The 22,245-nt window shown below is 36.2% G+C and overlaps 1 protein-coding gene across 6 annotated transcripts in view; it reads left to right on the top strand.

Moving 5' to 3' along the window:
• Positions 1–22,245, top strand: part of Nipped-A (Transcription-associated protein Nipped-A) — a 1,216,281-nt gene that overhangs the window by 231,218 nt on the left and 962,818 nt on the right. For all 6 annotated transcript variants that reach the window (XM_090382460.1, XM_090382459.1, XM_090382462.1 and 3 more), the window contains 2 exons: positions 20,926–21,055; positions 21,203–21,344. In XM_090382460.1, coding sequence (XP_090238586.1) covers positions 20,926–21,055; positions 21,203–21,344 — 272 coding nt within the window. The remainder of the gene's footprint in view (positions 1–20,925; positions 21,056–21,202; positions 21,345–22,245) is intronic.

Raw genomic sequence — 22,245 nt, 5'->3', positions numbered from 1 at the left:
TTTAATGTTTCCCTATTAAAAATGCCTTTTTATGCAAATGTGGCTGGGGTCGCAGGTTAATTGGCTATTATAGAAGGGGGTCGCGACCTGAAGAAGGTTGGGAAACACTGACTTAAATAGTTATAAATTGGCATCATTAAGTATATCTCATATTGCGAATACCTTCACAACGAGTTGCCATGGTATTGCACTACCTTGAATAATTAACACTTCACCATAGGATAAGTCTATTGTTACATATTCTCAGGGATTACAATGGTATCTGCTGAGAATAAGTAACAATGGGTTGATTCCATGTCAAGTGGCCTTATTTTGAAGATGGTCCCTGCTCCGACCATCTTCAGTTTTGTTGAAACTTGGTGTAAATGTTTAAACAGGTTTCCAAAGAAGCTGTGCAAAATTTCAGTTCAAAATATAGTATGCTTGAGGCACCAGCACCTTTTTTGTGGAGGTCACTTATGTTACACAGAGCAAATCACAAAAAATTTTCAGTTTTAAGTGTTACTGTTGCACAACATTGAGAGATAATGCTCTGAAACTTGATATACCTAGTTAAATTTTGGCAGAGAATGCAAAACGTTTGGTGTCTAGGCTCAAAAACCTTCACATTTTTTACAATGCAGTCTAAAACTGGTACCAAAAATTTTGTTGCGACAAATTTAAGCAAGTCTTTTGAAAGTCATAACTTGAAATAAAAAATCTTTTGATACCTTCTTTGGGCATTCCATTTAATATCTGCATGATTTCAGCCTAACTAAATATGAGCTCTTATACTTGTTTGCTGGCTGAGATATTTTCCTTCAAAATTTGACCTCTCTTTAGGAGCAAATATTTTAATGTGGGAATGCTCTAATTTTTGCTACCATTGGAAAGAGTAGGTTTTAAGCAACAAGAATCATGGTTTTTCAGTTTTGTGTCCTTGCTACTTAGGGCCTAAAAAAAATGGCCTTAAATTTTATATTTTCCACATAATATTTGCATACTTATTTGATGGTGAAGTTTCACATCTCAATAAGGACAGAACTATTGCATTTACAAGAGATTCAAGATTGAAATTTTCTGCAATTACTTTGCCCTTTGGTTTAAGGAGAAAGAACATATTGCCAATGCACAAAAATATCTGTATTTTTACAATGGGGTGCAAATGGCAAGAAAAGAAATTGAATGGGTTTCTTTAGTGCGAGTTCCCAAGCCTGAAAAGTGGTTTTTATTCAGGATTCCAGGCATAAAGATGATGTTCTATTGGTTTCTAAGCTTGAAAGAAGTTATAACTGCAAAAAAATTTATTTAAAACATAATACAATTTGAAATAAGCAAGTGAGTGTGAAGATATTGAATCACTCCTTCTTAATGGACTGGAATTTTTCATTGATGGTTGATATTACTACTTCAGGCAAGCTATATTGCCATCCTATTGTTGTTGTTTTTGGAACTGGAAAATTGGCAATAATTTTTTGTTCAGGAATCCAGCAGACATCTTGTCTAGCAGGCCAGTGAAATGAGCGAGCTGCTCCACGAGGATACATGAAATTTATCAATACATCAAGTTCTTCAAATGAAATTTCACAAATATTTCCAATCCACTTAATTATTGTCATAAATACAGGCAATGTATTGGCCAGATTGTAAATTAAAAATTGGCACATACTGAATATTGGTTTCACTAGTCTGATCTACATGAGCTACAAATGATGGTGTGTCATTTGATACTCCGCAAACCATGAATTTGTCTTGCATCAATAGGAATGAAATGATGATTTTCTCTTGTTCCAGCAATAGTATGACCATCTATGAATCTTTTCTCTTGAAATGGCCTTACTTGCCCAATTTCCTCTTTAGAAACAAAACAGAATTTTATTCCAATCACATGCTTGTCACAAAATTTCTTGATGTCAGGATTTGGTTTTCAATTGGGCATTGGAGACCTGCACGTGCTGCCAATCGTTTTATTGTTCCACCAATTCCATCCCATGGTGACTTGCCATGGCTAGTGCCAAAGAAATTCCGTTCAGCACTGATATCAAAATCCTTCTGATGATGACACAAGTTACTAAAATTCTTGAAATACTTGTATTGAGCTGCAGAACCATCACTGAAGCAGTAAATGTGCCTGATTTCTGTCATGAAACTCTTCTTAAATATTCAATTAAGTTGGTTAGAAAAACATGCACTGCAGTTGTGTCATGTCGAAGGCAGTCACTGATTATACAGAAACTTATATTCTGAAGTTCAACATTCTTGTAATAAATGACAAATAGATGCAATGTAGCCTGGCTATTCTCCCAGTGGAACCCTTGAACAGCATCTTGCACACAAATGAATAATTTTCTGCAAAATCCATTGATGATGAATTCTGTCATTGGCTTTCCTTTGTTGACTTCAAATGGTAGCTTTGATGTTTAGCAATGTACTGATGACAGGAAAGGTTAAATATTTTTGTAGTCAACTCTTCAATAAAATCATATGTTGTTAATTTGATTTGTGTCCAGTGTATCTCTGTCAGTGTGTATCCATTGCTTGAATTAATAATATCTTCTGGTTCATTGTTTTCAAAATTATTCTCTAGAAACTTTTTTAATTCATCTATTGTTGGACATTTTCACATCGATGAAGCATACAATCTTTTGACTCCAAATCACAGACTGTTTTACCATTGAGAACTTTGTAATCACATTCAACAGGACTTGCTGCTAGCATTAACTTGACATTTTGATGGATTGTACATACCCATACAGAATGTGTTCCTGGTGCACCAACTGTGACACACCACTTGGGTCGAAGTTCACAAAATATAGAAAATCCAATTCAGATTCATTTCTATCTCAATAAGTTATAAACATTTCCTTCAAGTTGCTGAGTAGTAGTCGCTTTTGCATTTGCATTTTTTATTCCATCTGCATTTCTAATGGAAATGTAATCTTTCTTTCCAGGGCATATCCGACTAAATTCATTGTCTTCAAAAAATTCCATCACCTTTTGCTTTACTTGCTTAGAAAGCTTTTTTCCTTGCTTTTTTCCAGGTATGGCCATGATTCCTTCTTCTGCTTTCACTTTTCTAGCTCTCTTGATCATTCTTTCTGAGACACTAAACTCTTCTATTGTTTTCTTTATGGATCAACTAACTTGAGCTAGTGTTAATATTTGAAGTATTTCTGAATGACTTTATACCATCAACTTTTCTTTCAATTCTTTCAGCAAGTCATAGTAATCTAAGCAGTTTCCACACTGATTACTCGCACTTGGCTCCATGAAGTCATTTCGATCCAAGCCAATAATAGATGCAGTTTTACTGGCAATTACATCTTGTACTTGACTTGCCTTCCTTTTGGCATAGCCTTGTGAGTCTCTCTCTCTCAGCCATTCGCTGAAATTTCAGCGAATAAACAAACTTTTCATCATGAAGATAAAACACATTAATAACAGCATGGTTCAAATATCAGCTATTTATCCTTTTTTTGTATGATTCTAGAACAGTGTTTCCTAAACATTTTTTAGTTGCAACCCCCTTTTATAATAACCAAGTAACCTGTGACCCCTGCCACATTTGCTTAAAAAGGCATTTTTAATAGGGTAAAGAAATCACATTAAAAATAGATTTTTCAGAATATAATTCTAACTTAATATTTAATGCGATTATTCACACATCAAGACACTGATTAAAAATGAATTCTGATATTGAATTTTGCATCATAGCGATTATTTTTTTCAGTTTACTATTTGTAACATAGAATTTTATTCTAATGATAACGCTGCATTTGTATATTTTATTTTTAGGGAGTGAATCAAGGTCCACCGGAGCAGAAATTTAAAAAAAATGTTAAAGGTCTGCCATAGCAAATAATTAAAATAATATAAAGTGTTTAATATGTATAAACATGGTGAGCTTTTAATATTTTTAAGTTTCCACTGCGATGAACCTTAAGTCACTTCTTTTCATTTATCAAAAATCAGTGTTGCAACTACTAGTAGAATATTGCAGTGTAGCCATATCGAAATAAATAAGCGTTGAAAACCTTTGTGGTGAAATTTCCTATAAAAATAATTGTAACTAAAAATAACTGCAGCAACTCCCCGGAAAACACTTTGCAACCCACTGGTTGGGAACCTAGTTCTAGAATGTTCATCAATTTTTTTGGAATTCAAGAATATTCTAGAATGTTCGAGGGTGCTTGGGTCGCAGAAGAGAACAGTCGGTGGATTTTTGGCTGCTGTAAAGGAATAAGTATTTTTAATTTTTACTGTATTCTTCGTTAATTAACATAGTACATTGTGTTTTACAGAGATATTAAATAGGTTTAGTAGTTTTGAATTTAACCAGCGATTTTTGGAAGTTATGACTCCCGGTGTTGGTGCCAATATTGTTGAACTAGCCGCATTATTGTAGTCAATAAGAAATATTAACGTATATATATCTCGAACTGATAGTGTAAGGCAGGGGTCCCAAGCCTACCGGCCGGATCCAGCCCGAAAGACTATTTCATCCGTCTCGTGAAATTTATTCTATAGAAATCTTTTTTGGTTGCTATATATCGTATATAAGGATATTTTTAATCAAAATATGATGTAAATGCGTCCAAATATAATTTTGTAACATTGTTGCAACTCTGTGTGCTTCCACTTGGCAGCAGTGTTTCTTGCGATGTCGGAAATCCCAACAGTGCGAGTGCCCAAGGCTATAAGTTTACAGCCTTGAGTATTTCCGGCGAACACGAGTTGTCAAAAAAATGAAATAGTAAAGTTAAAATAAGCGACTTAAAACAATTGCTAAACACTAATCTAAATATTAAAGTAAGTATTAGTGAAAGAATTGTATGCAATGCATTCTTTGTAGTTTGCAATGCAAAGATGAGTACGCATATTAATCTTTCTCCTGGTCAGCTATTCTCATTCAGACCGTAGTCATTGGGCCGCTACGCTGATTATCATGCACCACAATTTATTAGTGCTATTTGTATAAATGCATATTATTTTTAATTTTAATTTTAGCGAATCAAGATGTAGGAAAAGAAAAATTGATTCCAAATGTTGTGTCTTCAGTGACCTTTGGTTAATTAATTATTTTTTATGTACCTGCCTTATATGTAGGGAAGCAGTTTCTGTGTTGAATTATTTTAATTAATTAATTTGAATTGAGTTGAATTATTGAGTTCAGTTAAGTTGAATTATTTTAGTTAATTAATTATTTTTTATGTACCTGCCTTATATGTAGGGAAGCAGTTTCTGTGTTGAAAGAATATAATTTGAAACGGCATTATACAACAAAACATGTCTCAACTTACGATAAACTTCAAGGAGAGTTGCAAAACAAGAAATTACAAGAGCTGAGCTTTGATTTCAAGAGGCAGCAACAACAGATGACATGTCACTAATCAGAATTTAAATTTAATTAAAGCTAGTTTGCGAGCATCTCAAATCATTGCTGAAGAAGGGAGGGCTTTTACTGATGGCGAGTTTGTGAAAAGGGTGTGCATATCAGTTGCAGAAGAAATATGCCTTGATCAAGATAAGAACTTCGCTACTATAAGTTTATCAGCGTCAACTTTAGCAAGAAGAATCGAAGACTTGTCTGCTAATGTTAAAGATCAGCTGAAACAAAAAGTTACAGATTTTATAAATTTTTCGATTGCAATTGATGAAAGTGAAGATATTACCAACACAGCACAGTTACTCATTTACATATTCAGTATAAATCAAAATTTTGAAGTCACAGAAGAACTGGCTGCACTTGAAAGCTTGAAGAATAGAACCTCTGGTGAAAACACATTTTATAGTGTATCAAAAGTGTTTGAAGACCTGCAGCTTGATTGGGAATTGTTGACAGCAATTACGCGACCGATGGTGCAAAGAATATGGTTGGAAAAAATATTGGTTTCATCGGCCATGTTAATAAATATTTTGATTCCAAAAACATCGAAAGACCTATGCAATTTCATTGTGTTATTCACCAGCAATCGTTGTGCGGTAAATTTTTCTCTCCGAACTCAATCATGTTGACTATAATCAGCATTGTGAATTTTATACACAAAAATGGCCTGAACCGTCAGTTTAAAAATTTCTTGGAGGAAATGAAAAGCGAATATGCTGATTTGTTGTATCATACGGAGGTGCGATGGTTGAGTCGCGGTAATGTGTTAAAAAAGATTTTTTTCAACTCAGAACCCAAATAGACATTCATGAACGAAAAATTAAAACCAGTCCCAGAATTTAACAGACTCTAAATCATAGGTTCCCAAACTTTTTCAGGCCACCACCCACTTTGAAAGACATAAATTTTGTAACACCCCCATTATAGCAGTTTTCCGCATTCAAGCCTTTTAATATTTTCGACATAAATAGCAACTAATGATACATTACTGCTTATGCCGTTAAATTATTGAAAAAGTAGTGACCGATATGTGCTTCATCTTGAACACAGTTATTGCTATTCCGATTTTGATGAAACATAGCCCATATGTAAAGATTGTAAAGTGTATGCTCGAATAACATTATGCACAGTTTCACACAATGGTTTAAATATGAAAATTCAGAATGCGTATTAAGAGATTGTAAATGCATCAGTAAGAATCTTATTGTAATAATTAAAACACCAACAAATATATTACAAAATTGTTTATTTCAAACTTATAAAGTAAAAATACAAAGCAAAAATAAATTAATGTGAAGTTTCATAGAATGGTTTAAATATGAAAATTCGGAATACATAGTAAGAGATTGTATTACATTAGTAAGAATCTTATTGTAATAATTAAAACACCATCCAATGTATTAGAAAATTGTTTATTCCAAACTTACAAAGTAAAAATACAAAGAAAAAATAACAAATTAATGTGAAGGATGATCCTGATGCATTTTTAAAAGTTTGTTAATATCAGGTTCAACTTTCGTTAAAAACAGTCGTAAATCGCCACGCTCAGTTATATGCAATCGGTTCCTTTTCTTAGATAGTAAATTTGCTACAGCACTAAACCCACGCTCAGCCAAATAAGAAGAAGGAAATGCAATTAAAAATTTCTACACTATTTCCTATAATCCAGGGTACAGTGTCGGTATTGATTTCTGAAGCCAGAACTCTTGGTATCCACTTTTGAATTTTATTTTTAGTTCTTCATTTGTTGTGAGTTCTATGAGTTCCTCTTCTAAATTTGATAATCCTGCTGTGTTTACATATGAGAAAAGATCTAGAACCCAATTTGGTATATTCATGTTTAGAATATCCTTGAATCGCTCATTAAAATCAGCATGGAGAACCTCCAAGTGTTGGCAGTATGTAAGTAAATCTTCTTTTTTGAGAGTCAGTGCTGATAAATTTGAAAAGTGGCTATATTCCCCTCGGCCTAGATTCTGCTTGAACAGAAGAAGTTTCCCCACAAAAGCGACAGTAACGTTTTTTGTTTTAATTAAATTCCATTCATCACCTTGTAATTGTAGATTGACTTCATTAAATATTTTATAGAGGTCTGTCAAATAAGCGATGTCATTTTTGGATGTAATCAGGTTGGCCCGCAATCCGTCGTCTCTGTTTTCTAGGAACTCTAGTACTGAATCAAACAAATTGTAAAATAAATTCAGACAAATACCTTTTGAAAGCCAATGAACTTCTGTGTGAAGCAGCAAATGATTGAAATCTTCATCGTTTTCACTAAAAAGTTGGCTAAACAATCTGTCACTCAATGAATTGCTTCTAAGCTTGTTGACTGCTCTAATAACGTAATGGAGCGACGTATGCAGCTGTTCACTTAAATTATCCGTAACCAAATGTTGACGATGAAGAACACAATGTATAGCGAGTACATTTGGTACTGCTTGTTTCAAATGCGCTATGAAACCCTTGTGGTGCTCTGTCATTGCTGGAGCACCATCAGTAGCAGCAGACAAAATATTACGAATAGGAATGTCTTTCTCTTGAAAAAACTTATTCATGGTATTAAATATAGATTCTCCCTTTGTATCTGCTTCCAAATTTTTAGCAAATAATAATTCTTGACAAACTTTTTCTTCTTTTATTATGAATCGTATGTATGATAAGAGTAGTGCTTCATTATTTGGGAGAGTTGATTCATCGAGTTGAATGGAAAATTGGCATGTCTTCAAATAATCACACAACGAATTTTCAACGTCTTCAGCCATTTCATCGATTCTCCTTCTTTGCACTGAATTATTGCTCAAAGGAATTTTCCTGATGATATCTGACGCTGGCTTATGAAGCACAATGTTTACTACCTCTTTTACTGCTGGCAAGATTAATTCCTCACCAATTGCGTTTGGTTTTCCCATTTTTGCGATTAATAATGAAATATTATAAGAAGCTTGTAATCCATGTTGTTTAGTGGACGATGCAAAAAGTTTTGATATAGTTAGACGTTTAAAATATTTTTCTTCTAGTACTTGAAAATAGGACAAAGCTTTATCCTTTTCATCAGCATGCATTTTAGTCAAATGCTCTTGTAGCCTAGAAGGCTTCATTTGAAAATACTTTTTGGCAAATCAGGCACATAGATAATAATTGGTTCGTAGGAGATTGAATAAAGCCATATTTCAAATAATACAGTACTGTCGACATTTCTTCTTAGATTCAGACATAATGAAGTAATAAATGCAACAATATTCACAAAATAAAAGATTTAATTTACACTTTGTATGACTCCACTTATCTATCACACTTTCGACTGATGATTGTAATGAAACTTATTCCTAAACAGAAAAAATGTACAATCACATATCAATTTATGAATTATTACTTCGGCAAAATGGTCTTGGACGCATTGAAGATGAAACGCGCTATGGCATTAGTTTAAAATTTGCACCTAATCTGTCTCAAATGAAACAACAGATGCAGAGATATAATTGACTGGTCAAGCTTATGTCATTAGCGTTACCAAGGTGATCCAAGGAGAAAATAAAACTGTAAACAATTTTCGTGGAAAACAAACAGTTGAGCATCATTACCTGCGAACAATATTTTGCATTGTCGCTCTGTCACAACATTTTGCTTTTACTTCTTTTCATAATTGTTGTACGAAAGAATTGCAACGAATTGGTTTTGAAAAACAAAAATATCGCATTTCCTTTCTTCAGTATGTATTGTATCTACTAACAAAAAATATAGAAAATTCATCTATTGGAAGCCATACTGGAAACAGAAGAGAAAAAAAAACTGTCGTAAAACTGATCACTACAATGCGCATTTCATAAAAAAAAAGTTCGCTTTATTATAATTGTTTCTAGAGGACTAAATCGGAACAGCAGTTTCATGGATGTATATTTGATCTTCTTACGAACTTTCAAGAAAATATTTCTATTCATAGCTGCGTTATAAACTTCGAAAACTGATGTCGAAGGAGCTTCGCATGCATCTTACCTGGTGTGCAAACGAAAAAAGAAAAATGTATATATATGCCACAAGTAACGGATTGTTTTATATGCCTTTGATACCATCAAAAAATTTGAGGGAAAAATTGACTTTTCATTATCACACACGCCCGAAAAATTCACCATAAGTGTCATATGTTTGCTTGCTTGAATTCCATTCTGAGCTGCAAATGTAATTTCACTTCTCTTGCGCTGACAGAGCTGCTGTTTGCCGAATGAAGGAAAACGGGGTTCATTTTCCTGAAATTTTCACTTGCTTTCATTCACTTGGGGGAAAAAAACTCCTTAGGGGAGGGAGGGCCGACCCTAAGGAAAGAGACAGAGAGAAAGAAATAAAAATACTCTTTTGGTGGGAGGAAGGCCAGGAGATTGTCAAAGGTCCACAACTGTAGCTTTCATCACAGATGCTGAAGTTCTAGTAAGTCAGTTTCATCACGGATTCGAAAGTATTTCTTTATTGCATTCAGTTTCACAACAGATGCTAAAGTTCTAATAAGTCAGCTGCATCATAGGATGCCTAAGTTCAGATTAGTCCTGTTTTTGTCCGGTGTGCATTCGATAAAAAACCCTCTTTGCTTTATTGTAATTGTTTTTCGGAACAATATTTTGCAATAATCCCCCTGGAAATATTAGCCAATGAACTGCATTATACATTTCAAAAATCGCCATATAGCTTGTCCTTAAATACAAATTACTACAGTTACCTTCCTTTGAGCGACTGCCTTGTACAGTTGTGGACACTTCCTTCCAGTCAGTAAACTCATCAGTAGTCGTCCTTTATTGTACCTAAAGTAATTCGTTATGTTGGGGCAAACGGTTTTTCATCTAATTGACGAATTTTGCCCAAGTCGATTATCTGCACATATTGAAAATTAGAAGGACAGTAAAAGAATTGATAATTGGTGCCATTGGTGGGCAGCATTCCGACTAACAAATTTTCTGTTTATACTCCAGGATGACCACACAGTCAGAGATCCCGAAATAGAGAGAGAGAATACAAGAAACCGCATCGCATTTAGCAGTCACCGACTTGATTGTGTGAAATTGTGTGGACAAAAACCACAGCAAAGCAAGAGAAGTGATGGGGAGAAAATCTATTTTTCAGCGGGGTTCATCTTGTTTATTGCAGTTCAGAACAGCATTATGACTGTGGATAGTAAATTTATTTGGCTTCTGTACTAAAACAGAATTTCTCCCTTTGCGATGACATCACAGCGTAACAAGCAAATATCTTCTAAGAATACTTTTTGAGCAGCCGTTAGTCGCAATCTGTTAGCTTTGTACTGTTAGAAAATATTGCAGTTTTGTGAAGAATACACATTTCACGAAACAGTCCGTTATTCATAGCGGATGATTTATTTTTCTTCTTTTGCACACCAGTTTTTGAAGAATAACGCAGCTACAAATAGAAATATTTTCTCGAAATTTCGTTAGAAGATCAAACCCAGGAAACTGCTGTTCCGATATTGTTTACTAAAAACAATTACAATAAAGCAAATTTTTTTTTTTTTTTTTTTTTTTATCAAATGCGCATTGCAGTGTTATCAGTTTTACACCAGTTTTTCTCATTTCTAAAAGATGAATTTCCCTGATTTTCTGTTCGTAGGAGCAATACACATTGAAGAAAGGAAATATGATCTGTTTGCCTTTTAAAAACAATTGTTGCTACTATTTCACTTTATTGCTTTTTATGTCAACTCACAGTAGCTCGTGTTGTCGCGTTTCAAAGGCCCTAGGCTAATTTGGGGTGGGTTTAGAAAAATAACAGAAAAAGGCCTAAAAAATATACACTTGATGTCACATTTTTGTCATTTGCGTGAAATTAAATAAAAGGTTTTGAAAATTGAAGTGGGAAAATAGAAGAAAACAGTTCTGGCTTCACCTATAGTGAATTTCAGCAGTGTCCATAGAATAGAATTTATTAGTTGACCTTTGAACTGGGTCCACTGGATCCGAGGAGATAAAAATATGGATAAGGAGCAACCGACCCGTAGACCGGCTGAACGTCCCCCAATTGCTTCTGAACCCACTATTCCCCCCCCCCCCCCCAGAAGGCTTCAGTGCCCATTGTGGGGGGGGGGCGGTACTGCCCACTTTGGGAACCTATGCTCTAAATGGTTATGGGAACTTGAATTTTTAACAGATATTTGTGAACATTTGAATACATTGAATAAAAAACTTCAAAGTCGCGATCTACTTGTAAATGACTTTTTCTACAATATTAAAGCATTTCAGACAAAATTAGAATTATTTAAAAATCAAATTGAACAAAATAATTTTTCCCATTTTTTGTTTTGTAAAAGTTTATATATAATAATATGCCCAGTTGTGATTTTTCTACCGACAATTTTGTCCGAAATATTGAATTATTGATGGAAGCATTTGTTGATCGATTTGTTGATTTCGAAAACAATAGAAAATTATTTACATTATTTCAGAATTCATTTGATGTAAATGTTTCACAAATAGATAAAGATCTACAATTAGAAATCTTCAAAGTAATGATAACCTGAAAACATTATTGAAAAATGAAACATTAATTAACTTTTATAAAGCTTTTACAGAAAATGAATTTCCAGAATTAAAAAAATTAACAAGAAGAATAATTGCTATTTTTTGTAGCATTTTCCTATGTGAACAAACATATTCAAAAATGAAATATATAAAATCCAGACATCGATCAAGAATGACAGATGAACATTTGCAAGACTTTTTAAGATTGGGAACTTCCACTATTTCAATTATTGCTAAATCAAAACAACTACAAACACCTCATCGATTTTCTATTTCTGTAATATCAAATGTGATTATAATAATAAAAATTGTGATTTTTAATATGACTGCCTTGATAATAAATATCCCTTGTTTATAATTTTTTTTTGGTTGTTTGACCCAGTGATGTCGCTAAAATTGCGTTTTTTGGTTTACAGTGCGTTTAGTCTTCAAAATTGCACCGACTCCGGCCCGCCCTTTGTTATGAATTTTCTACGTGGCCCTCCGATGAAAAAGGTTGGGGACCCCTGGTGTAAGGTATAAAATAAAACTAGATAGCATAATACGAAGCACTTATTAGGAATCTGTTAGCTTATTATAGTATTATCAATTAATCAAAAATAATATTATTCTTAATTAAATTGTATTTAAACGGAAATCATGACCCAGACTAGAGCTGTGAAGCAAAGATCACAGGCTAGCGAGAGTGCTGTGACCCGGGGGAGAAACAAAGGTGGTGATTCTCCAATGCATCACAGTCTCAAAAAAATGTGCAAAATGTGATGTTTGCTGACCTTTCTAAAACAGGACATGATCTAGCCAAGGAGCATTCCTTTCTTTGTGCTAGGTATCTAGAGCGTCAAGAAATTAGGCGCCAACTCAGTGCTCTGATGGGCATCTTTGAGAGCTTGATGTGTAGGGTAAATGCCCTCGAAGAAATTAATGAGGGGCCCATCAAGCTCTCAGTTGCCCAGCTCAATGACAGAGTTCACTCCTGTGCATTGGGCAAAACAAAGGTAATCTCCAAGGCAGAATGCGCTGGTCCAAAAGAAACTAGTTATTGTAGGTGGCTATTATCAGGGAGACGGGGAATATACTATGCAAGAAGGATGGATGGAACAGGGCCAGAGTATGTCTGCCAGGGGCAAAAGTTGATTACTTTGTAGGGCAGATATCTTTTAAGAGCACAATAGGTGTTGTACCTGTTGGAACTAATGACATTAAGAGTAAGAAATCTGCAGATTTACTCAACAAGTACTGATTAATGTTGAAAAAAAGTTGCGCGTCAGGGTTGAATGTGAAAGTGTCTGCAATTCTGCCCAGACACGATAGGAGGGAGTATATGATGAGAACCTTGTCGATCAATTCGGCCCTGGAGAGATTGTGCAAAGCTCAAGGGATAGAATTTTTTTCAGCCTGGTCTGTGCTTGTTGACAGGAGAGACTGCTTCTAGACTGGGGTACACTTAAATAGAAAAGATGCAAGAATATTTGCTGATGCTACTGAGGCAGTGTTAAGTGGGTCGGAACACTGCTAGCTTGGGGGGGGGGTACACTGACTAAAAGGTTAACAGTGGCTGCAGGTAGAGGCAAAAGTGATTCTTGCACTTCTATTAGAATGATCATCAGCCTGGAAAGCAAGGTAATGGAGATTTCCAGGACTGCTGGGAGTCATAGTTGAACAAGTAAATACATGGGCTGTGTTACGGTAACTAAGAGTAGGAACAGGTGCATGTATACTTGCATGTACGCCAATGCTAGGAGTATAGTTAATAAATTGATGTCATATACTTAGATTTCAGGAAAGCTTTTGATACTGTTGCACATGGAAGACTGCTGTACAAATTGGAGAGGTATGGCATTTAGGGTAAGTTGCTACAATGGATAAAGGGATGGTTGAGTGGGAGACAACAGAGAGTGGAATCAATGGACACTGCTCTTCATGGACAAATGTTATTAGTGGAGTTCCCCAGGGTTCGGTGTTGGGCCCATTGTTGTTTTCATTATTTATCAATGATATTGATGAAGGTATATCACGTTTCAAGTCCAAGTTTGCAGATGATACAAAGTTTGGCAGGGTTGTTAACGACAGTAAAGACAGTATGCTACTCCAACTGGATCTAGATAAGTTTGGAAAATTGGCTGAGAAGTGGCAACTGAAGTTTAACATTGACAGTTGCAAAGTACTGCATATGGGTAGCATTCAGGGGGGCCAGTTGCCCTCTGAATCACAGCTTATTAAAATGCACTACTTGCTTGATGTTTCTGGAGCAGTCGGGTACGGGACATGACACTGCCATGGGGGATGTCTTTGTGTGTGCGCTATGCAAGGAGTGTAAGGAAATCAGGCAAAAACTCAGCATTGTTATGGGCCTATATGAGAGCTTGAAGGACAGGGTGGATGCCCTCAAAGGATTAAAAGTGAGGGGCCCATCAAGCTCTCAGCTGCCCACACCAATGCCAGAGGTTGCACTTGGTCATCACGCAACACAGTGGCAGCCCCCAAGGCAGAATGCGCTGGTCCCAAAGGAACTAGTAGTTGTTGACTCTATTGTCAGGGAAACGGGAAACATGCTTTGTAAAATGGATAGGTGGAACAGGACCAGGGTATGTCTGCCAGGGGCAAATGTTTGATGACGTTGTAGAGCGGAATCATCTTTTAAGGGCACAAAAGGTGATATAGTTGTATATGTTGGCACTAATGATATTAAGAGTAGGAGATCGGCGGAATTACTTAACAAGTACAGGTCACTGTTGAAAAAAAGGCGTGAATTAGGGTTGAATTTGAAAGTGTCTGCAATTCTGCCCAGACACGATAGGAGGGAGTATATGATGAGAGCCCTGTCGAACAATTCGGCCCTGGAAAGATTGTGCAAGGCTCAAAGGGTAGAATTTTTTTCAGCCTGGTCTGTACTTGTTAACAGGAGAGACTGCTTCTACTTAAATAGAAAGGATGCAAGAATGTTTGCTGATGCTATCGAGGCAGTGTTAGGAGGGTCGGAAAACTGCTAGATTGTGGGGGATACAAGGACTAATAGGTTAACCTATTAATCACAAGAATCACTTTCACCTCTGCCACTGGCAGAGGTGAAAGTGATTCTTGCACTGCTTCTATTGGAATGAGCCGCAGCCTGGAAAATAAGATGCAGGATATTTCAGAGACTGCTGGCAATCATTGTGGTACAAATAAACACATGGGTTGTGTTAGGGATGCTAAGAAAAAGAACAGGTGCATGTATACTTGCGTGTACAACAATTCTAGTTTAGTAAATAAATTTGATGAATTTGAGGTATTGCTCAAAACATCAAAGGCAGATATTGTGGAGATTTCAGAGACGTGGTGTCACACAGATATAAGGAATGCAGAACTGGAATTTGGGGAGTACAATGTCTACAGAAAGGATAGACAGGATAGGAAGGGAGGAGGGGTTGTGCTATTAGTTAAGAAATACATAAAATCCAAGGAAATGTAGCCAGTCGACATTGCTGGACATTGCAGTGTCGAGTCAGTTTGGTGTGACATAAGCATTGGGAGATCAAAATTGAGAGTAGGAGTGTGCTCTGATGAGTATAATAAGAAACTGTACAGGGAAATAGAGTGGGCCAGTAAATCAGAGAGTCTTATAATGGGGGATTTTAATTTCCAAGATATTGACTGGAATTTGGGGGCTGGTCACTCACACACTAGCAAGGCTTTTGTGGATTTATTGGGTGATTGTTTTCTACATCAGCATGTTTCAGAGGCAACTAGAGGGAGTAGTACTCTTGATTTGATTATCAGTAGTGATTCTTCATGCATTAAGAATCTGCAGGTAAATGAACCACTAGGTGGCAGTGATCACAGTGTGCTGAAGTGGGATTTACTCAAAGAGGTAACTACCATTAGGGGTAAAGGGAAGGGTTATTGCTTTCGTAAAGGCGACTACGATGGACTGAGACAGTATTTAAATTCTGTACAGTGGGACCAACTGATGATGTTACCAACATGAAAATGGTAAGCATTCAAAGAACTTATCTTGGAAGCTACTAGGCTTTACATATCAACTAAGAAATATTGTTCAAGGTTTAGGCCTAAGTGGATGTCAGATGAACTAATGAGACATATGGCAGAGAAGAAAAATGCATGGGATACATACAAATTAACACGTGACACAGAAGCCTATGATAGATACAAGTTGATCTGTAACCAAGTTACAAAGGAGGTTAGGCAGGCGAAGGCAGATTACGAGAAAACTTTGGCAAGGGAGGCAAAGAAAAACAGCAAAGAATTCTTTACTTATGTAAATTCTAGAACGAAGGGGATGAATCAGATTGGTCCACTTGATATCGATGGGTCAACTGTTGATGATCCTGCTCAGGTAGCTAACAAACTGAATGAATATTTTGCATCGACATTCACACATGAGCAGTTATTCAGCGAGGGGAATGCCAGAGGTGTATTCAACTCTGGCAGTAAGCTAGAGAATCTTGTAATAACTGAGAGTAAAGTGGAGGAGAAATTGTTGAAGATAAACACAAGAAAGGCACCTGGGGTGGATGGGATCTATCCAGTTATATTAAAGGAGGCAGCAAAGGAAGTAAGCAAACTGATAGCCATAATTATGAGAGCTTCCTTGGACTCAGGGGAAGTACACATGGACTGGAGATGTGCAAATGTGACCCCAATTCACAAAGGAGGATCAAAGAGCGACACAAGTAATTATAGAACTGTTAGTTTAACTTCTGTTCCTGGAAAATTAATGGAGGCACTGATTAAAGAAGCACTGCAGGATCATCTAGACAAGACTTCAGTTATAGCTCAGACACAGCATGGTTTTGTTAAGGGGAAGTCTTGCCTGACCAATTTGATTGGATACTATGATGCAGTCACAAAAGAACTGGATGCAAGGAATAACTTCGATATTATATATTTGGATCTTAGAAAGGCTTTTGATACTGTTGCACATGGAAGACTGCTGCACAAATTGGGGCAGTGTGGCATTGGAGGCAAATTGCTTCTATGGATAAAGGGATGGTTGAGGGGGAGAAGACAGAGAGTGGTAATCAGTGGACACTGCTCATCGTGGACTAATTTTATTAGTGGAGTCCCTCAAGGTTCAGTATTGGGTCCATTATTGTTTTCTGTATTTATAAATGATATTGATGATGGTATATCAAGCTTAATGTTCAAGTTTGCAGACGATACGAAGGTTGGCAGAGTTGACAAGGACACTACTGACACTATGCTACTGCATCACGATCTGGAAAGGTTGAGCAGATGGGCTGAGAGGTGGCAAATGAAGTTTAACATTGACATATGTAAAGTACTACATATGGGAAACAGCAACCCCAGAGCAACGTATCAACTCTGTGGTACTACACTGACAGTGGTAGAGAATGAAAGGGAACTTGGGGGTGGTTGTGCAGGCAGATATGAAGTTTTCTGAGCAGTGCAGACGGGCTACAAGAGTAGCTCATGGTGTATTGTCGATGATATATAGGAATTTTTCTAGCAGAGATAAGGAGGTGATTATTCCCTTGTATAAGGATATGGTCAGGCCATACCTAGAGTACTGTATACAGGTCTGGAGGCCTCATTTCAAGAAGGATGTAGAGATGCTGGAACGAGTACAGAGAAGGGCAATAAGATTAGTGAATGGAACAAAGGGGTGCTTTTACGAAGAAAGGCTTAAGTTTTGCAAATTACAGTGTCTGGAGACTAGGCACCAGCGAGGTGATCTGATAGAGGTGTATAAAGCCTTGAATGGTTTGAGCATGCTCAATTTTGATGGGATTCTTCCTATCGCTCAGAATAATCACCTTAGAGGGCATAATTTCAAATTGAGGAAAGACAGATGTAGTATAGATGTGAGGAAATTTGCCTTTAGCCTGTGGGTGGTTGGTTGGTGGAACATACTTCCCTCCCTTGTCGTGGAAGTTGATAGCCTAAATAAGTTTAAGGCTCAGCTGGACAGGTATTTCGAACGAACAGAGGGGTGAAGTGGAAGTGGTTATTTTTTATTTATTTATTTATTATTATTATTTTTTGGCTGATGCTGCATAAACTTGCTTTCTTGCATCAAATGCCTATGCTAATGCTAATGACCATAGAAAAACGTACTAACTGTGTTGTACTACACTCAGGGAAGTGGAAAGTGAAAAGGACCTGGGGGTAATTGTGCAATCAAATATGAAGTTTGCTGAGCAGTGCAGATGGGCTGCCAGGGAAGGTCATGGAGCCTTGTCAATGATATGTAGAAATTTTGCTAGTAGGGCAGGGAGCGATTATCCCGTTCTACAAGGCAGTGATCAGGCCACACCTAGAGTACTATGTGCAGGTCGGGAGGGCTCATTTTAGGAAGGATGTAGAGTTGCTAGAACGAGTACAAATAAGGGAAACAAGATTGGTGAGGGGAACAAAGTGGTGCTCTTACCAAGAAAAGCTTAAGTTCTGCAAATTGCAGTGCCTGGAGAGTAGGCACCTGCGGGGTGATCTGATTGAGAGGTATAAGGCCTTGAATGGGTTGAGCAAGCTGTATGCTGATGGGATTCTTCCCCTTTCTCACGCTAAGAAGGGGCACAGCTTCAAATTAAGGAAAGATAGTTGTAGAATAGATGTGCAGAAATTTGCCTTTAGCCACCGGGTAGTTGATTGGTGGAACAGACTTCCATCTTTTGTTGTGGAAGCTGATAGCCTAAATAAATTTATGGCTGAGCTGGACAGGCATTTGGAACGAAGGGAGGGTTTTTTTTTTTTTTTTTTTGGCTGATACTGCATAAGCTTGCTTTCTTGCATCGTATGCCTCTACTAATGCTAATGTTCTGGATTTTTAGAATATTTTGGAATCCTAGAATTTTATATAATTCTAGAATATTCCAAAATTGTAGAATATTCTATAATTCTTGAGTATTCTTGTAGAATATTCCAGAATTTTAGAATATACTCTATTTCTAAATTATTCTAAACATTAGGCAGGATTAAGGAAGTGTTCTGCAACAAAAAAGTTCTCACAAAATAACAATACGGCACATAAGTGCAAAGACACAAAACATAAACCATGATCCTTGTAGCTGAAACTCTGCCCTGAAAAGAGCAGAGTTTCAGCTACAAGGATCTACAAGAATGGTGGCAAAAACTAGAGAATTGGAAGGTGTCCCACATTAAGATAATTGCCCCTTAAGATAGGTCTAATTTGACTTTCAAATTTTGAGTAAATCTTTGACAAAACAGGTTTAAGAGCCGATATTTTTAGTTGGGATGAATTCATGCAGTTTGTAAGTGGAATGTCCAAAGGTACCAAAGGTTTTTATTTCAAAGTTATGACTCAAAAGTCTTGCTTGAATTTGTTGTGACAAATTTTTGGTGCCAGTTTTAGACTGCATTGTAAAAAATGTGAAGGTTTTTGATCCTAGACACAAAGTTTTGCATTCTCTGCCAAAAGTTAACTAGTATACCAAGTTTCAGAGCACTTCCTCTCACCGTTGTGCAACAGTAACACTTAAAACTTTGAAAATTTTTTGTGATTTATTCTGCATAACACAAGTGGCCTCCACAAAAAAGGTTCTGGTGCCTCAAGCATACTATATTTTGAACTGAAATATTGAACAGCTTCATTTAACCTGTTTAAAAACATCCACACCAAGTTTCAACAAAATTGAAGATGGTCAAGCAGGGACCTCTAGCCACTTGACATGGAATGACCCAATAGTCTTCTCCTATGGTGAAGTGGTACTTATTCGAGGCAGTGCAATACCATGGCAACTTGTTGTGAATGTATTCACAATATGAGATATACTTAATGATGCCAATTTATAACTATTTAAGTAGTTGGCTATGTACTGAAATGTTGCAATTGCACTAACTTGTACATTAGTTAATCTCTTTATATAACCTAAGACTTCAGCCCTAAACTATATTGTAAGCTAATTAGATCAATAAAAGGGCAAAATTTTTCAAACACTTATCCATTCTCGGGAGCTAAAAATTCTTTGATTAGTATGTGGATTTTCTTAAAAGTTATTGTACCTAAACAACAAATGAAGGTTGCTTTTGACCCTAGTTTGTATATGTTTTCAAAAGACAGTTAGTATGCAGAACCAAGAAATAGTCATAGTAAAGAGTAAATTAAAAATACATTTTTCATGTTAGGGTTCTGGTTCATGTTTCTCCCCCCCCCCCATCTTCATATATGTTAGTTGGGGACTGGATGTATTAGAGACATTCTGCAAGTTATAAAAACCTGCAGAAAGCAATATAAATTAAATAAGTATGTGTTTTGTGGTGTAAAATTAAACATTGTGATTTACATTACATTGAATAAAAATTATTCTTACTATAAATATTGGGCGCCTCCGTAGCCAGGTGGGAAGGAGCAGCAGTACGTAGCACATGCTTCTTGATTAGACCGGGGTTCGAGCCCGTCACCACCAAATACGGAGTATGCGGAAAGGTCAAGGAATGACCACCGCATATCCCGGAGCAATATGGCCTTAGTTGCTAATGCTCCTAAAAACCAAATAACAAACAAACAAACTATAAATATCACCAGTATAGTGATGATTTGATTGCATTCAGTATCTCCATAAGAAGAGAATTGCAAATTAGAAAGTGTAGATGAGATCACTGCATTACCTGGAACTTTGTTTTTGTTCCATCAGTTAAATGGTAATGATGATGGATGTGTTTTTTTTCATCCACTAATTTCCATTCACTGTAAAAAGATAGTACTTCGTGATGCAGGGGGTGATATCTTAAAAACAGTGAGGTACAAGCAATATAGTCAGGTCTATGCTGGGTGGTTGAAAAATATATTCCAGACAGCAGCTCTTTTAAGATTGAACTTGTACTGTTTCCGTTTATAAAATGCATTTAACCTTAAAATAGGTATTGTGGGGGGGGGGGACCGTAAGAATATTTTTTCATTTTTTTTAAAAATTTATCACCTAATTTGAGTATGGCTTTCTCTTTAATATTTATGAACAAAATTCATTCACATACTGGTGATGGTTTGAAATATGGCTACAACTACATATTAATGTCTAAACTCATTTATTTTTTTATTTCATTATTTTTTTTTTATTCCAGCCAAAATTTGGATTTCCTTCATCTCAAGCCAGCAGTTACACAATTACCGATTGTCGCAGTTTGGTGAAAACACTTGTGTGTGGGGTTAAAACAATCACATGGGGAATTGCATCATGCAAAGTACCAGGAGGTAGGGTTGTTTATATGATGGTTTAATACAGTTTAATAGAAATAAATTGTAACTGAACTACATATGTGTTTTTTAAAAAAAGATATTCTTACTTTCTTATTTTAATGTACATTTTAAAAAAAAAATTTTTTTTTTATATCTTTTCAGATACTAATTTGGGTCAGAATAAACAATTTCAACCCAAGGAGACGCTTGTTTTTATCAGATTAGTAAAGTATGCTCTTCAAGCACTGGATATCTATACTCTTTCCGTTCCTGCTGCAGGTCAACCACAACCAAGATCTCCTTCGTAAGACCATATTTAACTTTTTGTGTAAACTAATAACTTCTTTGTGGAACTGTTTTGCCTAGAGGAAATTGAAATAGGGAAAAAGCGAGAGGATTACACTGCCAAAGCCATGTTATCTCAAAGAGCTGGGTACATTGTTTGTTTGTTTGTTTGTTATTTGGTTTTTAGGAGCATTAGCAACTAAGGCCATATTGCTCCGGGATATGTGGTGGTCATTCCCTGGACCTTTTCGCATCCTCCGTATTTGGTGGTCACAGGCTCGAACCCCGGTCTAATCAAGAAGCGTGTGCTTCGCACTGCTGCTCCTGCTCACCTGGCTACGGAGGTGCCTCTGGGTACATCCTTGCTTGCTGAAATGTTTATACATGTGAATAACAGTGCCTTCCAAAAAGGACTTAAAGAATTGGGATGTGATTCACCAATGGAATTTTTTACTTCATGGTATCCAATCAAATTGGTCAGACAAGATCTTCCCTTAACATCACATTTAATTAATGATAATACATAATAATAATAATAATAACAATAATAATAAATAAAATAATGCAATGTTATCTAATAAATAATTTCAGTACATTTGCTTCTGCGATTGGCCTTCTTGTGAGTTGATTTCTGGGAAATTCAGAAGAAAATGGGATTACCGGACCATCACTTCATATAAAGCTTCAGTAATAGCAGCTGACTTATGAATCGGCAGTAGAGCTTCTTGGGGCAATTAAAGAATACTGTCTTAAGTATAGCCTATTCAAGAAAGAAAAGATGATGGACAGTGATTCATCACATCTGTATCAGAATCTGCAAGCTACATGGAGGTTGTTTGCTTTCTGACGAAACAGTCAATGAAAGCTAAATTAAAATTTACTATGTCCCGTACTTTAATGTTTGTCGAGTTTACTGCTTA

The sequence above is a fragment of the Mastigoproctus giganteus genome, chromosome 10, assembly GCF_048544385.1.
Source record: "Mastigoproctus giganteus isolate SK-2022 chromosome 10, ASM4854438v1, whole genome shotgun sequence".
In the NCBI taxonomy this organism is placed as follows: domain Eukaryota; kingdom Metazoa; phylum Arthropoda; class Arachnida; order Uropygi; family Thelyphonidae; genus Mastigoproctus; species Mastigoproctus giganteus.
This window is presented reverse-complemented; position numbering and strand designations above follow the sequence as displayed.